The sequence below is a fragment of the Tachyglossus aculeatus genome, chromosome 11 (assembly GCF_015852505.1).
Source record: "Tachyglossus aculeatus isolate mTacAcu1 chromosome 11, mTacAcu1.pri, whole genome shotgun sequence".
NCBI lineage: Eukaryota > Metazoa > Chordata > Mammalia > Monotremata > Tachyglossidae > Tachyglossus > Tachyglossus aculeatus.
Genome location: NC_052076.1, coordinates 4,335,603 through 4,355,359, shown reverse-complemented (window position 1 = coordinate 4,355,359; position 19,757 = coordinate 4,335,603). Strand labels below are relative to the sequence as shown.

Sequence of the window (19,757 nt, the reverse complement as noted above, 5' to 3'; positions counted from 1 at the left end):
CATGGTGGTCCCAAACACTGCATTAGTAATAATAATAATAATGATGATGATGGCATTTATTAAGCACTTACTATGTGCCAAGCACTGTTCTAAGCTCTGGGGAGGTTACAGGGTGATCGGGTTGTCCCCCGGGGGGCTCACAGTCTTAATCCCCATTTTCCAGATGAGGGAACCGAGGCCCAGAGCCGTGAAGTGACTTGCCCAAAGTCACCCGGCTGACAAGTGGCGGAGCCAGGATTTGAACCCACGACCCCTGACTCCAAAGCCCGGGCTCTTTCCACTGAGCCCCGCAGCTTAGTGCCTTGGCACCGTACGGCCTGCAAAAAGTGAAGCGGGTTGGAGTTCAAGGCTACCGTACATAGACAGGAAGGAGAACTTAAACAGTTACAAATTGGCTCCCGGCCCAGTGCCAACGAAGTGATGGGGAAAACATTCTGCCGTCTGCTGAGGGAAATTCCCGAGGCAGCCACGCTCTCGCCTCTGCTACAGTGTGATCTTTGTGTTGTCGTTGTTGTTTGTCATTGAAAACGACTGTCCCGCTGGGGCAGGAATGAGGAATGGCTATCAAACCCATTCTGGAAAGGTGAGAGCGTGTTGGGAAAACAGAAGGGAAATCCTTAATTGAAATATCTCTAGACAAACTGTATCTGTGAGGAGAAGGAGAAATAATAATAATAATGATGGCATTTGTGAAGCGCTTACTGTGTGCAAAGCACTGTTCTAAGTGCTGGGGAGGTTACAAGGTGATCAAGCTGTCCCACAGGGGGGTTCACAGTCTTAACCCCCATTTTACAGATGAGGGTACTGAGGCACAGAGAAGCTAAGTGACTTGCCCATAGTCACAAAGCCGACAAGTGGTGGAGCCGGGATTTGAACCCATGACCTCTGACTCCAAAGCCCGGGCTCTTTCCACTGAGCCACGCTGCTTCTCTAAGAGGAACTAGTGGGTGAGGTTTTGGGGGTTTTTTTAATGGTATTAAGCACCTACTGTGTGTCAAACAGTATTCCAGTCGCTGACGTTGGCACAGGATAATTAGGTCTGACGCAGTCCTGGTCTCGCACGAGACTCAAAGTCGAAGGAGGAGGGAGAACAGGGATTGAATCCCCATTTTACAGTTGAGGACATTGAGGCCCCTCTAGACAGAGCTCGCTGTGGGCCGGGACTGCGTCTGTTTATTGTCATCTCGTCCTCTCCCAAGCGCTTAGTACAGTGCTGTTCACACGGTAAGTACCATGATTGAATGAATGAACGAGGCCCAGAGAAGTGAAGTGACTTGTCCAAGGTCACACTGCAGGCAGGCCCCCCAACTCCTGGGCCCGTGCTCTTTCCTCTAGGCCGAGGCGATGGGTTTTCCCACAGAAGGAGACTAAGGAGTGTGAGGAATATATCGCTGGGAATATATGAGGTTAGGAACAGCTCTCCCAGCCCCACCTTTCACCCAAAGGGGAGGCCCTGTGTTGAGGGGCGGACAGGGAGAGACCATTAAACGAAAAAATAGATGAGGTAGAAGTCCCTGGGAAAGGAAGTCAGCCGCCGATTAGAGGAACCATTTTTAGGATGTTCCCCCCACAAGACAATAGAGATAGGATGGGGCAGGAAGTTATCCACGTTGCGGCCCCGGCGATTACCTCAACCTGACCCTTATTTGAGCTCAAACATTCGGCGGGGTGGAGTTTAGAAGAGAGCGGGCCAGGGGCCGGGCAGCCCCTTTCCAAACCAAACTCACTAACACAGAGTCAGTAATCAATCAATCAGTCATATTTATCGAGCGCTTACTGTGTGCAGAGCACTGGACTAAGCGCTTGGGAAGTCCAAGTTGGCAACATCTAGAGACGGTCCCTACCCAACAGTGGGCTCACAGTCTAGAAGGGGGAGACAGAGAACAAAACCAAACACATTAACAAAATAAAATAAATAGAATAGATATGTCCAAGTAAAATAGAGTAATAAATATGTACAAACATATATACATGTATGCAGGTGCTGTGGGGAAGGGAAGGAGGTAAGACGGGGGGGATAATAATAATAATAATAATAATGGCATTTATTAAGCGCTTATTATGTGCAAAGCACTGTTCTAAGCGCTGGGAAGGGTACAAGGTGATCAGATTGTCCCACGGGGGGCTCACAGTCTTCATCCCCATTTTACAGATGAGGGGATGGAGAGGGGGACGAGGGGGAGAGGAAGGAGGGGGCTCAATCTGGGAAGGCCTCCTGGAGGAGGTGAGCTCTCAGTAGGGCCTTGAAGGGAGGAAGAGAGCTAGCTTGGCGGATGTTGGGAGGGAGGGCATTCCAGGCCAGGGGGAAATAATAACAATAATAATAATAATTGTGGCATTTGTTAAGCATTTACTATTTGTCAGGCACTGGAGTAGATGCAAGATAGTTGGGTTGGACACAGTCCCTGTCCCACGTGGGGCTCACGGTCTTAATCCCCTCGGAGGTAACCGAGGCCCAGAGGAGTGAAGTGACTTGCCCAGGGTCACACAGCAGACAAATGGCGGGGCCGGAATTAGAACCCAGGTCCTTCTGACCCTCAGGCCCGGGCTCTATCCGTTCTGTCCACGCTGCTTTCCTGGGTCGAAATAATTGGCAGGAGCCAAGCAAAACCTCATCACAAGCCGGGCACTCCACCTGGGCCGTCAGGAAGGAATTTAGGAAGGAGGAGCGACTAACTGGACAAGGAAGTGGACCGGCGATGGTGTAAATCTGAGGCAGGAAGTTGAGGTCAGCAGGATTTGGACACCAGAAAGTCTGGGCCACCGCATCTGAGCATCCTGAGAGTGCAGCTCTGTGGAGCCGGAACTTGTCGGGAAAGGGGAGAGCCCAAACAAACCTTTCACTAGCAGCTAATGATAGTAATAATAATAATAATAGTGGTATTTAAGAGCTCACTATATGTCAAGCACTTTTCCACGTGCTGGAGTAGCGACAAGTTAAATCGTCCCTGACCCACCTGGGGCTCACGGTTTAAATACGAGGGAGAACAGGTATTGAAATCCCCATTTTACAGGTGAGGAAGCTGAGGCCCAGCAAAGTTGTCACTTGCCCGAGGTCACCCGACAGACACGGACCTGGCCCTCAAAGGGCTCCACAGTCAGAGTTTCAGGGGGCTTGGGACACTGGGGACCCCCGGTCGTCTTTAGTACCTTCTTTCAATTACTGTGGCCAAGAGAACGGGCTAGCTCACCCCCAGACTGTCACATTATGACTGCCTCTTTCCCTTCCCTTGAACCCATGACCTCCGACTCCAAAGTTAATAGTAATAATAATAATAATGGCATTTGTTAAGCGCTTACTATGGGCAAAGCACTGTTCTAAGCGCTGGGGGAATACAAGGTGATCAGGTTGTCCCACGTGGGGCTCACGGTCTTAATCCCCGTTTTACAGATGAGGGAACTGAGGCTCAGAGAAGTTAAGTGACTTCCCCAAGGTCACACAGCAGACACGTGGCGGAGCCGGGATTTGAACCCATGACCTCTGGCTCCAAAGCCCGTGCTCTTTCCACTGAGCCACACTGCTTCTCCTTATTAATCAATCAAGCAATCAGTCGTATTTATTGAGTGCTTACTGTGTGCAGAGCACTGTACTAAGCGCTTGGGAAGTACAAGTTGGCAACATATAGAGACAGTCCCTACCCAACAGTGGGCTTACAGTCTAAAAGACGGCAGGTTGCCCTAAGTGTCAACCAAAAAACAAAAGAACAGCTAATTCTCTATGAATTTTCCCATCCTAATCGAACCCTCTTATTTCGGTGTTTCCTGCTTAAATCAATTCGGTCACACTGTCGAGGAAGAAACCTGGTCGAAAGGCAAACCGGTTCTTTTTTCCAAGCCTCTCTGAAGGCTTGTTTGTATCATTAACTTCCCAATCAGTATTAATTGGAGCTATTTCTTAGACTTGGGCTCTGGTGATAAGGGACTTTAATGACCCATTATCTGTCATAGAGAAAGAACCATTCAGCTTTAAAACTGAACCGATGGAGGCTTGGTCTGGTCTGTGAATCTGGGTTTTGGAAGCTTTTTCATTGAAAAAGAATCGGACTTGATAAACCGTTGCCTTACATGCACACAAAGCTTGGGTGATGCAAATCACACTATAAATCACTTGGATTTTAATAACTAGGCCAATCGTGCTATATATTTTTTTTATGTGGCCAACTTGTACTTCCCAAGCGCTTAGTCCAGTGCTCTGCACACAGTAAGCGCTCAATAAATACGATTGATTGATTAAAGTAAATTGCTTTTTTGGGGGGCGAGGAAGTCCTAAGGGGGATAGGATTTTAGATTCCTTTAAAATAACGCTCGTCAGGCAGAACCCCGAGGAGTGGGTCTGGGTTCTGATCCTGACTCTGCCACTCGTCAGCCGTGTGACTTCATTTCACTTCTCGGCGCCTCAGTTCCCTCATCTGTAAAATGGGGGTCAAGTGTGTGTCATCTTTTCGTCTTAGACTGTGAGCCTAATTTGGGACAAAGCCTATGTCCAGTTCATTTTCCTTTTCGGCGCCTCAGTTCCCTCATCTGTAAAACGGGGGTCAAGTGTGTGTCGTCTTTTCGTCTTAGACTGTGAGCCTAATTTGGGACAAAGCCTGTGTCCAGTTCATTTCCCTTCTCGGCACCTCAGTTGCCTCATCTGTAAAATGGGGGTTGTGTGTGTCGTCTTTTCGTCTTAGACTGTGAGCCTAATTTGGGACAAAGCCTGTGTCCAGTTCATTTCCCTTCTCGCCGCCTCAGTTCCCTCATCTGTAAAACGGGGGGTCAAGTGTGTGTCGTCTTTCCGTCTTAGACTGTGAGCCTAATTTGGGACAAAGCTTGTGTCAGTCAATCAATCAATCAATCGTATTTATTGAGCACTTACTGTGTGCAGAGCACTGTACTAAGCGCTTGGGAAGTACAAGCTGGCAACATATAGAGACAGTCCCTACCCAACATTGGGCTCACAGTCTAGAAGGGGGAGACAGAGAACAAAACCAAACATACTAACAAAATAAAATAAATAGAATAGATAGGTACAAGTAAAATAAATAAATAAATAAATAAATGTCCAGTTCATTTCCCTTCTCGGCGCCTCAGTTCCCTCATCTGTAAAATGGGGGTTAAGTGTGTGTCGTCTTTCCGTCTTAGACTGTGAGCCTAATTTGGGACAAAGCCTGTGTCCAGTTTAGTTACCTTGTCTCCAGTTCAGTGCTTGGCACATAATGATTGTGGTATTTGTTAAGTGTCTGATTTGTGCCAGACACTGTGCTAAGCGTTGTCGCTAACGTGGGTTCCCAGTCTAAGGAGGAGGGTGCACAAGTATCGAAACTCCATTTCTCAGGTGAGGGAACCGAGTCACAGAGAACGCTAAGTGACTTTCGTCCGATCGTTTTCCATTCATGAATTCAGTTGCATTTATTAAGCAGTTAACTGTGTGCGGAGCACTGTACTAAACGCTTGGGAGAGTACAGTACAACAGTAAACAGACACATTCCTGGCCCACAATGAGCTTGCAGCCCAGAGGGATGAATTTACAATTTGCTTCACTTCTCTGTGCCTCAGTTAACCTCATTGGTAAAATGGGGTGAGACTTGAGCTGTAAACGCCATCACTATTACCTGTATATGTGTTTGTACGTATTTATTACTCTATTCATTTTATTTGTACATATTTATTCTATTTATTTTAATAATTTGTTTTGTTGTCTGTCTCCCCCTTCTAGACTGTGAGCCCGCTGTTGGGTAGGGACCGCCTCTATATGTTGCCAACTTGTACTTCCCAAGCACTTAGTACAGTGCTCTGCACACAGTAAGCGCTCAATAAATGCGATTGAATGAATGAATGAATGAATGGCCAACCTGATGACGTTGTGTCTACCCCAGTGCTTAGAACAGTGTCTGGCACATTTTGATGGTCTTGACACCTGTCTAGCTGTTTTGTTTTGCTGTCTGTCTCCCCCTTCTAGACCGTGAGCCCGTTGTTGGGTAGGGACCGTCTCTATATGTTGCCGAATTGTACTTCCCAAGCGCTTAGTACAGTGCTCTGCACACAGTAAGCGCTCAATAAATACGATTGATTGATTTCCAAGCTCTTAGTATAGTGCGCTATAGGGGCACTATAGTATAGCGCCCCTCCTCCCCTTCCCCATCCCCCCCACCTTACTTCCTTCCCCTCCCCACAGCACCTGTCTATATGTTTGTACGCATTTATTACTCTATTTATTTAATTTGTACATATTCTATTTATTTTACTTTGTTAATATGTTTTGCTTTGTTCTCTATCTCCCCCTTCTAGACTGTGAGCCCACTGTTGGGTAGAGACCGTCTCTATATGTTGCCAACTTGTACTTCCCAAGCGCTTAGTCCAGTGCTCTGTACACAGTAAGCGCTCAATAAATACCACTGAATGAATGAATGAATGCTCTGCACACAGTAAGGGCTTAATAAATACGATTGAATGAATGAATAAGTGCTTAACAAATACCATTAAAAAAAAAAAAGCAATATGGCCTAGTGGAAAGAGTGTGGGCTTCAGGGTCAGAAGACTTGGGTTCTAATTTCAGATCTGCCACTTAATAATAATAATAATAATGGCATTTGTTAAGCACTTACTATGTGCAAAGCACTGTTCTAAGCGCTGGGGAGGATACAGGGTGATCAGATTGTACCACGTGAGGCTCACAGTCTTAATCCCCATTTTGCAGATGAGGTAACTGAGGCACAGAGAAGCTAAGTGACTTGCCCGAGGTCACACAGCTGACGGTTGGCCGAGTGGGATTTGAACCCTTGACCTCCGATTCCAAAGCCCGGGCTCTTTCCATTGAGCCACGCTGCTTCTCCACTTATCTGCTCTATGACCTTGTGGAAGTCACTTAACTTCTCTGTGCCTCAGTTTCCTCAACTGTAAAATGGGGATTCAAACCCTGTTCTCCCTCTTACTTTGGGAGCCCAGTGTAGGACCTGATTGGCTTTTATGTGCCCCAGTGCTTAAAACAGTGCTTGGCTCATAGTAAGCACCTAACGAAGACCATGGAACGGTCATGAGCCATGCTGTTGTCTTCTGCTCCCTTCCCCCAGTAATTATAATCAATCAATCAATCAATCAATCAATCGTATTTATTGAGCGCTTACTGTGTGCAGAGCACTGTACTAAGCGCTTGGGAAGTACAAGTTGGCAACATCTAGAGACGGTCCCTACCCAACAGTGGGCTCACAGTCTAGAAGGGGGAGACAGAGAACAAAACCAAACATATGAACAAAATAAAATAAATAGAATAGATATAATAAATGGAATAGATATAATAATAATAATTATGGTATTAAGCGCTTACTACGTGCCAGGCACTGTACTAAGCGCTTGGGAAGTACAAGTTGGCAACATCTAGAGACGGTCCCTACCCAACAGTGGGCTCACAGTATAGAAGGGGGAGACAGAGAACAAAACCAAACACATTAACAAAATAAAATAAATAGAGTAGATATAATAAGTAGAATAGATATAATAATAATAATTATGGTATTAAGCGCTTACTACGTGCCAGGCACTGTACTAAGCACTGAGGTGGATACAAACAAGTCGCATTGGACTCAGTCCCTGTCCCACTTGGGGCTCACAGTCTCAGTCCCCATTTTACATATAATAATAATAATAATGGCATTTATTAAGCGCTTACTATGTGCAAAGCGCTGTTCTAAGCGCTGGGGAGGTGACAAGGTGATCAGGTTGTCCCACGGCGGGCTCACAGTCTTCATCCCCGGGACCGTCTCTATATGTTGCCGACTCGTACTTCCCAAGCGCTTAGTCCAGTGCTCTGCACACCGTAAGCGCTCAATCAGTACGATTGAATGAATGAATGAATCCCCATTTTCCAGATGAGGTAACTGAGGCCCAGAGAAGTGAAGCAACTTGCCCAGGGCCACCCAGCTGACAGTTGGCGGAGCCCGGGATTTGAACCCATGACCTTCTGACTCCCGAGCCTGTTTTCTATCGACCACGCAGGGTGCTTTTAGGAAGAGAGCCACGCACAGCAACGGACTTTCGGTAAACACCGGCGACTGACAGGATTGTTGGGTTTTGTTTTTCAGTTGGCGTTATCCGCTGTCCCGTCTGCAGCCAGGAATGTGCGGAGAGGCATATTATAGATAACTTTTTTGTGCGGGACACCACCGAGGTTCCCAGCAGTACAGTGGAAAAATCCAATCAGGTAAGTCCGTCCACGTTGGCTGTCCCAGCCGTTGTAGCTTGTTGTGGGGAAGGGACGTGTCTTAACAACTCTGTTGTGTTGTACTCTCCCAGGCGCTCAGTAAGTACACTGCTCTGCACACAGTAGGTGCTCACTACATTTGACTGATTACCTGTATATACGTATATATGTTTGTACATATTCATTACTCCAGTTATTTATTTATTTATTTTACTTGTCCATATCCATTCTATTTTGTAGTATGTTTGGTTTTGTCTCCCCCTTTTAGACTATTTATTTTGTACATATTTATTCTATTTATTATATTTTGTTAATATGTAATATGTTACATATTTATTACTCTATTTATTTTACTTGTACATATCTATCCTATTTATTTTATTTTGTTGGTATGTTTGGTTTTGTTCTCTGTCTCCCCCTTTTAGACTGTGAGCCCACTGTTGGGTAGGGACTGTCTCTATGTGTTGCCAATTTGTACTTCCCAAGCGCTTAGTACAGTGCTCTGCACATAGTAAGCGCACAATAAATACGATTGATGATGATGATGATGTTTTGTTGTCTGTCTCCCCCTTCTAAACTGTGAGCCCACTGTTGGGTAGGGACTGTCTCTATATGTTGCCAATTTGTACTTCCCAAGCGCTTAGTACAGTGCTCTGCACACAGTAAGCGCTCAATAAATACGATTGGTGATGATTGATTAGTATAACTGCCGGGGGCAGTGGGGGAGGCGGGAGGGGGGAGAAAAGCAAAAAAAGCAAACAGTTGTTTTTTATTTTTAAATGATTTACGAAAGGCCTGTAAGTGGACGTGGCCATACAGGGTAGTAAAGCTGAACTAAGGAGAACAGTTTGCGAAACTTTCTGAAGATGGACTGTTTTGGGTTTTAAAATAATAATAATAATAATAATAATAATGGCATTTAAGTGCTTACTATTTGCCAAGCACTGTTGTAAGCACTGCAAAGGTACAAGGTAATCAGGTTGCCCCACATGGGGCTCACAGTCTTAATCCCCATTCTCCAGATGAGGGAACTGAGGCACAGAGAAGTGAAGCGACTTGCCCAGAGTCACACAGCTGACAAGTGGCGGAGTCAGGATTAGAACCCGTGACCTCTGACTCCCAAGCCCGGGCTCTTTCCACTGAGCCACGCCACTGAAAATCAGTTCACCTATGCGTTACCTATATGTAGTAAGCGCTGGGGTGGATACAAACAAATCGCGTTGGACACAGTCCCTGTCCCACTTGGGGCTCACAGTCTCAATCCCCCTTTTACAGATGAGGTAACTGATCTATCAATCAATCAATCAATCAATCGTATTGAGCGCTTACTGTGTGCAGAGCACTGTACTAAGCGCTTGGGAAGTCCAAGTTGGCAACATCTAGAGACAGTCCCTACCCAACAGTGGGCTCACAGTCTAAAAGGGGGAGACAGAGAACAAAACCAAACATACTAACAAAATAAAATAAATAGAATAGATATGTACAAGTCAAATAAATAAATAAATTCTCCCCCCACCCTCCCAACACTCCCTGGGTGTTGGGTGGAGGGGGCCCTGACTCTAGCAAAGCACTGCACACAGCTTAGGAATGATTTCACCCCTCTTGGTGCTTAATTCTTTTTTGTTTTGTTGTCTGTCTCCCCCTTCTAGACTGTGAGCCTCTGTATGTTGCCAGCTTGGAGTTTCCAAGCGCTTAGTCCAGGGCTCTGCACATAGTAAGCGCTCAATAAATACGATTGAACGAATGAATGAATTACTTGAGTGGGGGCCAGCAAGTCAGTCTCCAGCTACTGAGCTGACAGAATTAAGCACCAAGAGGGGTGAAATGATTCCTAAGCTGTGTGCAGTGCTTTTCTAGAGTCAGGGCCCCCAACACCCACCCACCATCTCTGCCTGTCCCCAAGAGGCTCCCATAGACTCCTGAGGTGACAAGATGCTGGTTCTGAAATGGTAAAGGGGACCTTTCTTCAATTTTGAATTTTGGGTGACCGTGGTGTCTTCCTCCTGGGCCCTTCCCTTCCACTAACCGGTTGTCGCATTGCATCGGTCACGTCGCAGACTCCCGTCTTTATTGGGGTTGGGAGGGTGGGGGGAGAATTTATTTATTTATTTTACTTGTGCATATCTATTCTATTTATTTTATTTTGTTAGTATGTTTGGTTTTGTTCTCTGTCTCCCCCTTTTAGACTGTGAGCCCACTGTTGGGTAGGGACTGTCTCTAGATGTTGCCAACTTGGACTTCCCAAGCGCTTAGTACAGTGCTCTGCACACGGTAAGCGCTCAATAAATACGATTGATGATGATGATGAATGATCATCTGGGGGAGTCTGAAGAAGTCCCAGGAACTCTCGGAAGTCAGGGAGCGGCTGCCCTGATTCCTGAAACTCTCCTGCCTTTCCTCCTCCTGCCATCCATATTAACCCAGCAGGCTGCTCAGTTGCCGTAAGACACCCCTCAAAATGACAAAGGAGTGTAAAAATATTCCAAACCAATCATCATCATCATCAATCATATTTATTGAGCGCTTACTGTGTGCAGAGCACTGGACTAAGCGCTTGGGAAGTACAAATTGGCAACATATAGAGACAGTCCCTACCCAACAGTGGGCTCACAGTCTAAAAGGGGGAGACAGAGAACAAAACCAAACATACTAGCAAAATAAAATAAATAGAATCTGCCTCAGGTCTGGATAAAAGACCTCCATGGACGCCTGGCTGTCGATTCATTCATTCAGTCGTATTTATTGAGCGCTTACTGTGTGCAGAGCACTGGACTAAGCGCTTGGGAAGTCCAAGTTGGCAACATATAGAGACGGTCCCTACCCAACAGTGGGCTCACAGTCTAGATATAGACTTCGGCATTTCAGCCGTTGTATTTGTTGAGCCCTTACTGGGTGGGTGGAGAGCACCATGTGAAGCACTTGGGAGAGTACAATTTAACAGATCTGGTAGACATGTTCCCTTCCCACAAGCTTCTGGTGGGCAGAAATTTGTCTCTACCATCTCTGTTAATTCTCCCACGCGCTTAGTACAGAGCTCTGCACACATAAAGCATTCCATAAATTCCACTGATGCTTTTTGGGGGGTTTTTATGGGTACCCCCGCCGCTTTTGAAGCATCTGCGAAAAGCAGCCCCTCTGTCCTCGATTCCCCATGCGAGGCCGGTCTCCCACGTCCTCGTCACGCACAAAATTAGTTCCCCTTCCTGACGTGAGCGCACCAGAGCACCGGTTCCCTCTGAGATGACTTCTTTGGGGCACGACACAGGACAGTCATCCCTCCGGTGTGCCTTTCCGTTGCTCGCAATTGTCTCCAGTCACAAGCTCTCCGGTCACCACGGTGTTTTGGACCCACCCCTTGAGGTCTTTCCGAACATCTAAGCCCCCCGAGGGCCCCGAAGGGAATCCAGCGTCCCAATGCACGGCCCATTACTCCAATTTACTTAATAGATTTTGCGAATCGGGCCCTTTGGGGAAATCATTCAGGGCCCAAGTACACTAAAGGAAGACATTAACGTCTCGCTGTGGTTGTTTTTGCGTTTTAATTAAACATATCTCTGTAAGAAGGGAAGCCACATTAAAGCTGCTGAGGAGTAGAGAGCCGGGACTGGGGAGCGGGGGGTGGAAGGGGGACGAGCACGGACCGTCCCCCAGAAGGAACAGGACCGAAACAATCGGAATCAGGGCAAGTTATGGGACTTTTTGGGTGACGGAAGCCTCTCGGATAGGACTGAACCCAGAGGCAGGAGAGGGATAGCTAGAACCAGGAGCCGAGAGCTCGCTGTGATATCGTACTCTCCCAAGCGCTTAGTACAGAGCCCTCTTAGTACAGTAAGCGCTCAAAAATACGACCAACTGACCGACTGATTGAATATATGAGATCCCTGGCAGCTGGGACCCGATCAAGCGCTTAGTACAGTTATCTGCACACAGTAAGCGCTCAATAAAGATGATTGATTGATTAGTCCCTTCGCCATTGCATTCTAGGCAGTCGGTCAGTTGTCTCCCCAACTTCTTAATTATCCTCACTCCCCGCCCACTAACAACCCAACCTGTATACTTCACGCCTTTACTGTTATCAGTGTGTTCTACACTCCTGTCCTTTATCAGGAATAATAATATAATAATAATTGTGCACTAAAGATGATTGATTGATTAGTCCCTTCGTCATTGCATTCTAGGCAGTCGGTCAGTTGTCTCCCCAATTTCTTAATTATCATCACTCCCCTCCCACTAACAACCCAACCTGTATACTTCACGCCTTTACTATTATCAGTGTGTTCTACACTCCTGTCCTTTATCAGGAACAATAATATAATAATAATTGTGCACTAAAGATGATTGATTGATTAGTCCCTTCGCCATTGCATTCTAGGCAGTCATTTCTCTCCCCAACTTCTTAATTATCCTCACTCCCCTCCCACTAACAACCCAACCTCTATACTTCACGCCTTTACTATTATCAATGTGTTCTACACTCCTGTCCTTTATCAGGAACAATAATATAATAATAATTGTGCAATAAAGATGATTGATTGATTAGTCCCTTTGCCATTGCATTCTAGGCAGTCGGTCAGTTCTCTCCCCAACTTCTTAATTATCCTCACTCCCCTCCCACTACAACCCAACCTGAATACTTCACGTCTTTACTATTATCAATGTGTTCTATACCCCTGTCCTTTATCAGGAACAATAATATAATAATAATTGTGGTATTTAAGCACTAAACGTACAAGATACCTACTAAACATCAGATAGGACACAGTCCCTGTCCCACAGGGGGCTCGCAGCCTAAGCAGGAAGAAAAAGAGAATAGAAACCTTTTGGTAAAGTACATTTATCGCTGTCCTTTGGCGGTTCCAAAGGCGAGATTTGGTTAACGTGTGCTAGTGTGCCCTGTTAAATTCGCTAGGTGCCCGACGATTCCTCTTGGCGTTGTTTTGTTTTGTTGTCTGTCTCCCCCTTCTAGACTGTAAGCCCATTGTTGGGTAGGGACCGTCTCTATATGTTGCCAACTTGTACTTCCCAAGCGCTTAGTACAGTGCTCTGCACGCAGTAAACGCTCAGTAAATACGATTGAATGAATGAATGAGATGCAGTGAAGATGACCCCTTGGCAACGCGTCCCATCACCGGCTGTTTCAAACGTTTCTTCGGGCCGCTCTTTCGACGGTTCCCTAATTCCAGCTCACCGGGGAGCGGCTGCTTGGAGACCTCGCTCTGGCCCATTCTCAATCAGTCAGTGGAATTTACTGAGTGCTCACTGTGTGCAGAGCACTGGACTAAGCGCTTGAGAAAGTAAAATAGACAGAGTTGGTAGACATTCGCTGCCCATAAGGAGGATTTACAGCCTAGCAGGGGAGGCCGACATGGACAGAAATAAACAGTTTATGCCCCTTGCCCCATCTGGTGAAGACCTCACGGGACAGGCATATTCGTGCGGCTGGAGACCTGGCTTCTAGCCCAAGACTCGCTGTAGACTCTAAGCTCGTTGTGGGCAAGGGAATTCATTCATTCATTCAATCGTGTTTATTGAGCGCTTACTGTGTGCAGAGCACTGTACTAAGCGCTTGGGAATAATAATAATAATAATGGCATTTATTAAGCGCTTACTATATGCAAAGCACTGTTCTAAGCGCTGGGAAGGTTACAAGGTGATCCGGTTGTCCCACGTGGGGCTCACAGTCTTAATCCCCATTTTACAGACGAGGGAACTGAGGCACAGAGAAGTTAAGTAACTTGCCCAAAGTCACACAGCTGACAACTGGCGGAGCCGGGATTTGAACCCATGACCTCTGACTCCAAAGCCCGGGCTCCTTCCATTGCACCACGCTGCTTCCCCGCTGCTTGGGAAGTCCAAGTTGGCAACATCTAGAGACGGTCCCTACCCAACAGTGAGCTCACAGTCTAGAAAGGGGAGAAAGAGAACAAAACAAAACAAAATAAATAGAATAAATATGTACAAATAAAATAGAGTCATTCATTCATTCAGTCGTATTTATTGAGAGCTTACTGTGTGCAGAGCACTGGACTAAGCGCTTGGGAAGTCCAAGTTGGCAACATATAGAGACAGTCCCTACCCAACAGTGCGGTCACAGTCTGGAAAGGGGAGACAGAGAACATATGTGTCTGTTTATTGCCTCGTGCTCTCCCAAGCGCTTAGTACAGTGGTCTGCATGCAGTAAGGGCTCAGTAAATAGGATGGACTGACCGACCGACTGGGCCACTTGGTGGGAACAGCAGCCCACGGGGGGCATTTGGGGAGGGCAAGGCCGTGGCGCTGGGATGGCAGAGCCTCAGTTGGGCTTGGGTGGATGCCCGCTTCTGCCACGGTGGGCAAGGAGGAGGGGGAAGAAGTGGGCCAGCGGCCAGTTTTCCCAGGGAGTTTCAACAATTTAATGGGAGGTTGGAGATTTCTCCAGACGTGGACAGGGAACGTGCCTACCAACTCTGTTATGCTGTACTCGCTCAAGCGCTTTGTACAGTTCCCTACACACTATAAGCGCTCAATAAGTACCATCTTCCAATTAATTGTCGTGTCCTGGGGTAAAATCCTGTTTCCCTGTTCAGAGAAGGGGGGCCCCACAACCTCTCTAGAAAACTCCTGTTCAGTGTGAAGCATTTGAGGTCCCATTAACACCACACAACTCAGCCCCTGGAAGGTCGGGATGCAGTAATTAGCCCCTGCTTTGATTTTACTTCCTGAGGTAAGTCTCCCAAAGTCTCACTTTTACCTCCGCCAAAAGAGATTAAAACAGCGGAATGAATAGTTCCTCATTATGGTAAGATTTTTCAAGCTAGTTTTACCGCCGCGAAAAAGGATGGAAACAGCGGAACACATAGTGCCTTAGGACGGTAAGATTCTCAAGTTAGCTTTCGTAATAATTGCAAAGTTTTTGGTAATTGTGAGCGAGATGTTTTCTTTTTTTCTTCCCAGATTCACATAAATCTGGAAGCTAAGCCTAGAATAGCAGCGGGCGTGTTCTCAGTTACGGACTGTGTGTTCTTCCCGCTTACTGAAGTGTGCTCTTCCGTGTCTCTTTCTAGGTGTGCACAAGCTGTGAAGACAACGCAGAAGCCAATGGGTTTTGTGTGGAGTGTGTTGAGTGGCTCTGCAAAACCTGCATCAGGGCCCACCAGAGAGTCAAATTTACAAAGGACCACACGGTCCGGCAGAAAGAAGAAGTGTCCCCAGGTAAGCCCCCTGAGAAGCTGTATATACAGCACCTGTATATATGTATATATGGTTGTACATATTTATTACTCTATTTATTTACTTATTTATTTATTTTACTTGTACATTTCTATCCTATTTATTTTATTTTGGTGGTATGTTTGGTTCTGTTCTCTGTCTCCCCCTTTTAGACTGTGAGCCCACTGTTGGGTAGGGACTGTCTCTATGTATTGCCAGTTTGTACTTCCCAAGCGCTTAGTACAGTGCTCTGTACATAGTAAGCGCTCAATAAATACGATTGATTGATTGATTGAAGCAGAGTAGCCTGGTGGATAGAGCAGGGGGGCTTGGGGGTCAGAAGGACCTGGGTTCTAATCCCCGCTCTGCCACATGTCTGCCAGGTCAGGTCACTTCGCTTCTGTGCCTCCGTTACCTCATCTGTAAAATGGGGATAAGAGTGCGAGACACGTGGGAAGGGAACTAACTGTGTCTAACCTCATTAACTTGTATCATTCCCAGCGCTTAGAACAGTGCTAGGCATATAGTAAGTGCTTAAGTATATTATAATTATTAATAAAAACAATCAACTGATTGATTGGTCTCCTGTAGCACCCCCTGAGCATTTGGGCCCTTAGAGGCGGTGACAACGAGGCTGAATAATAATAATAATAATAATAATAATAATGATGGCTTTTATTAAGCGCTTACTATGTGCCGCTTAAAGAAGCGGCGTGGCTCAGTGGGAAGAGCACGGGCTTTGGAGTCAGGGGTCATGGGTTCGAATCCCGGCTCCGCCACATGTCTGCTGTGTGACCTTGGGCAAGTCACTTCACTTCTCTGAGCCTCCGTGACCTCATCTGTAAAATGGGGATGAAGACTGTGAGCCCCACGTGGGACAACCTGATCACCTTGTATCCCCCCAGCGCTTAGAACAGTGCTTTGCACATAGTAAGCGCTCAATAAGTACGATTGAATTGAATGAATGAAAGCACTGTTCTAAGCGCTGGTCAGTCTGAGTGATGTTCCACAATGAAGTTGCATTTAAGAATGTTTGCCGTTAGGTTGCCCGTTATTAAATGAATTGAGCCTTTTTTAAGAGGGCCAGGTCTAGCCCGTTAAACTCATCTGGGGATGGTCGGTCCCGTCGACAGCAGTGAAGTAGTCCATCTAATTGGGCTCATTCAGTTTTGGGCGTGGGTTTGGGATTGATAATAACCGTGGTGGATGGGATTTTTTTTAATCATCATCAGTTGTATTTATTGAGCGCTTACTATGTGCAGAGCACTGTACTAAGCGCTTGGGAAGTACAAATTGGCAACATATAGAGACAGTCCCTACCCAACAGTGGGCTCACAGTCTAAAAGGGGGAGACAGAGGACAAAACCAAGCATACTAACAAAATAAAATAAATAGAATAGATATGTACAAGTAAAATAAATAAATAAATAGAGTAATAAATATGTACAACCATATATACATATATACAGGTGCTGTGGGGAAGGGAAGGAGGTAAGATGGGGGGATGGAGAGGGGAGCGAGGGGGAGAGGAAGGAAGGGGCTCAGTCTGGGAAGGCCTCCTGGAGGAGGTGAGCTCTCAGCAGGGCCTTGAAGGGAGGAAGAGAGCTAGCTTGGCGGGTGGGCAGAGGGAGGGCATTCCAGGCCCGGGGGATGACGTGGGCCGGGGGTCGATGGCGGGACAGGCGAGAATGAGGTACGGTGAGGAGATTAGTGGCGGAGGAGCGGAGGGTGCGGGCTGGGCTGGAGAAGGAGAGGAGGGAGGTGAGGTAGGAGGGGGCGAGGGGATGGACAGCCTTCAAGCCCAGGGTGAGGAGTTTCTGCCTGATATTTAATGGTATCTGTCAAGAGCTTACTATGTAGCAGGCACTGTACTAAGCGCTGGGGTAGGTACAGGTTAATCAGGTTGCACACAGTCCCTGCCCCACACAGGGCTTACAGTCCTAATCCCCATTTTACAGATGTGGGAACCGAGACCCGGAGAAGTGAAGTGATTTGCCCAAGGTCACACAGCCGACAAGAGGCGGAGCCGGGAATAGAACCCAGGTCCTTCTGACTTGCAGCTCTAGCCACTAGACCACGCTGCTACTCGGGGAGTGAGATCTGGGGTATGGACAGTAGATGCCACCCCAGATGACGCGGGGTGGGAAAGTCATCCCGCCAATCCCTGCTCTCTGAACTCTCCAGTATTGGGGGTTTGGGATTCTCAACTCCCAGTGGAATGGACAGAAAGGCTGGAGGGGCGTATTAAGCCCGTCCCAGCGGATTATTTGCCAGCTGGGTGCCCCAGGCCTAACTAACAACTCTACCTCCCTTCCCCCCGCCAACTCTCACCTAATAGCAACTGTGACCCCCATATTGTTTCTCCAGAAGCCGTCGGCGTGACCAGTCAGCGTCCTGTCTTTTGCCCGTATCACAAGAAGGAGCAGCTGAAACTCTACTGCGAGACCTGCGACAAGCTGACGTGCCGGGACTGCCAGTTGCTAGAGCACAAAGAGCACAGGTGGGCATTCTCGTCACTGACAGTTCCATCATTAGGGGTGGAACGCCTCGTCTACAGAGTCGTTTGAGTCCGGTCTGGGGCCTACCGAGCCGTTCTTTTTACTGGGTGCCCGGTCTCCTTACCCTCCGCCATCTCCAGGGACTTCACTGATCTTGAAACAGGCTAAATCGGGACAACCCAATCCCCGGATTATCAAAAGGGACCCGCCAGCCTCCCGCCAACCAGTTTAGGGGGGGCCTACCTCAAACTCCAGTGGCTTTCGGCAGCTCCTACTTAGCTCATTCTGGCATTTGATGATGGCATTTGTGAAGCACTTACTATGTGCAGAGCACTGTTCTAAGCGCTGGGGAGGTTACAGGGTGATGATGATGATGATGATGGCATTTGTTAAGCACTTACTATGTGCAGAGCACCGTTCTAAGCGCTTGGGGAGGTTACAGGGTGATCAGGTTGTCCCACGCGGGGCTCACAGTTTTAATCCCCATTTTACAGATGAGGTAACTGAGGCACAGAGAAGTTAAATGACGTGCCCAAAGTCACACAGCTGACAATTGCCGCTCTTGTTCAGGTGGCCCGTGGAAAACAGACAGTCACGCAGATGCATTTGGAGGGTCGTTTTGTAACCCTGGGCTGGCTAGCAAGTCAGGGCTGGCTAGCAAATCCAACAGCCCTTCATTCTTATCGGCCAGCTTGCTTCAATCCTTTACTTCCTTCTGATTACAACTTTTATTCACGGAGGTCTGCAGCACTTGGGGGGAAGGGACCACTTTCACCCCTCCCTCCCAAAAGGGGTTTCCTGGTGTCGAGGGGTCCACCGTGACTTTGCGGGGGCAACAGGAGCAGGTGCAGAGGCTGGTCTGAAGGGAGGGAGATCGACAGGGACCAGAAAAGCCAAGGTCATTCCCCGTGGCCATGCCCAGTTTTCCAGAGGTGATATGGAAGTACAGGCCCAATTCCCACTGATCTGGAAAGTAGGCCCAGAAACTTAGGAGCAAAGAGTTTGGAAACACCATCGAATCCGGGGACTGCAGTAGTAGTCCACGATCTTGCTGTTAGATCGGCTCCCTCGAGCGGGAACGAATGATGAATAGATTCCCGGACTCCGAACTTGTTTCAAGGTGTAGCCATTCTCCCTCCCAGGGCCACTGCCCGATGTCAAGTGGCTCGAACCGAACCTAGGTGAAAGTGAAATAGCATGCCAGATAGACAAAGGCGGGGCAGCTTTGTAGAAATATAGGGAATGAATGAAACCATTCCATAAAATCTGATCCCAAATTCCCCCCAAAGGCAGCGTCCACCAGAGAGTCGATTCTTGCAGTGGTTCTGCTCAGTCTCCCAAAGTTTGAGGAACAGCCTGTTCGGGCGAACTCGCCCAGGAAGAAGAGTTGAGGCTTTGTCAGCTCCGAAAATATGCCCCCTGCCCCCAGTGCCCATTCCTGGTTTGTGGGCTGCAGGGAAAGGGGTACAAATTCAGGGGAATCTGGTCCTGGGTGAGGAGAGGAAGCAGGTTGGGAACAAAGCCGGAGCTTCACAGGTGGGGAGGGAAGTAGATCTTTCCCTTAGGCCATACTGCTGCTTCTGTTATATATGTATATATAACATATATACATACATACATATATATGTATATATAACCTGTATATATGTTTGTACGTATTTCTTACTCTATTTTACTTGTACATATTTATTCTATTTATTTTATTTTGTTAATATGTTCTGTTTTGTTCTCTGTCTCCCCCTTCTAGACTGTGAGCCCACTGTTGGGTAGGGACCAACAGTCTCTATATGTTGCCAACTTGTACTTCCCAAGCGCTTAGTACAGTGCTCTGCACACAGTAAGCGCTCAATAAATACGATTGAATGAATGAATAAATGAATGAATGCTTCTTT

General features: G+C 47.2%; 1 protein-coding gene across 1 annotated transcript in view; it reads left to right on the top strand.

Moving 5' to 3' along the window:
* The window catches only part of TRIM24 (tripartite motif containing 24), a 73,798-nt gene that overhangs the window by 27,575 nt on the left and 26,466 nt on the right, over positions 1 to 19,757 (top strand). Inside the window, exons 4-6 of the mRNA XM_038753553.1 lie at positions 8,061 to 8,179; positions 15,223 to 15,370; positions 17,735 to 17,867. Of these exons, the coding sequence (XP_038609481.1) occupies positions 8,061 to 8,179; positions 15,223 to 15,370; positions 17,735 to 17,867 (400 nt within the window). The remainder of the gene's footprint in view (positions 1 to 8,060; positions 8,180 to 15,222; positions 15,371 to 17,734; positions 17,868 to 19,757) is intronic.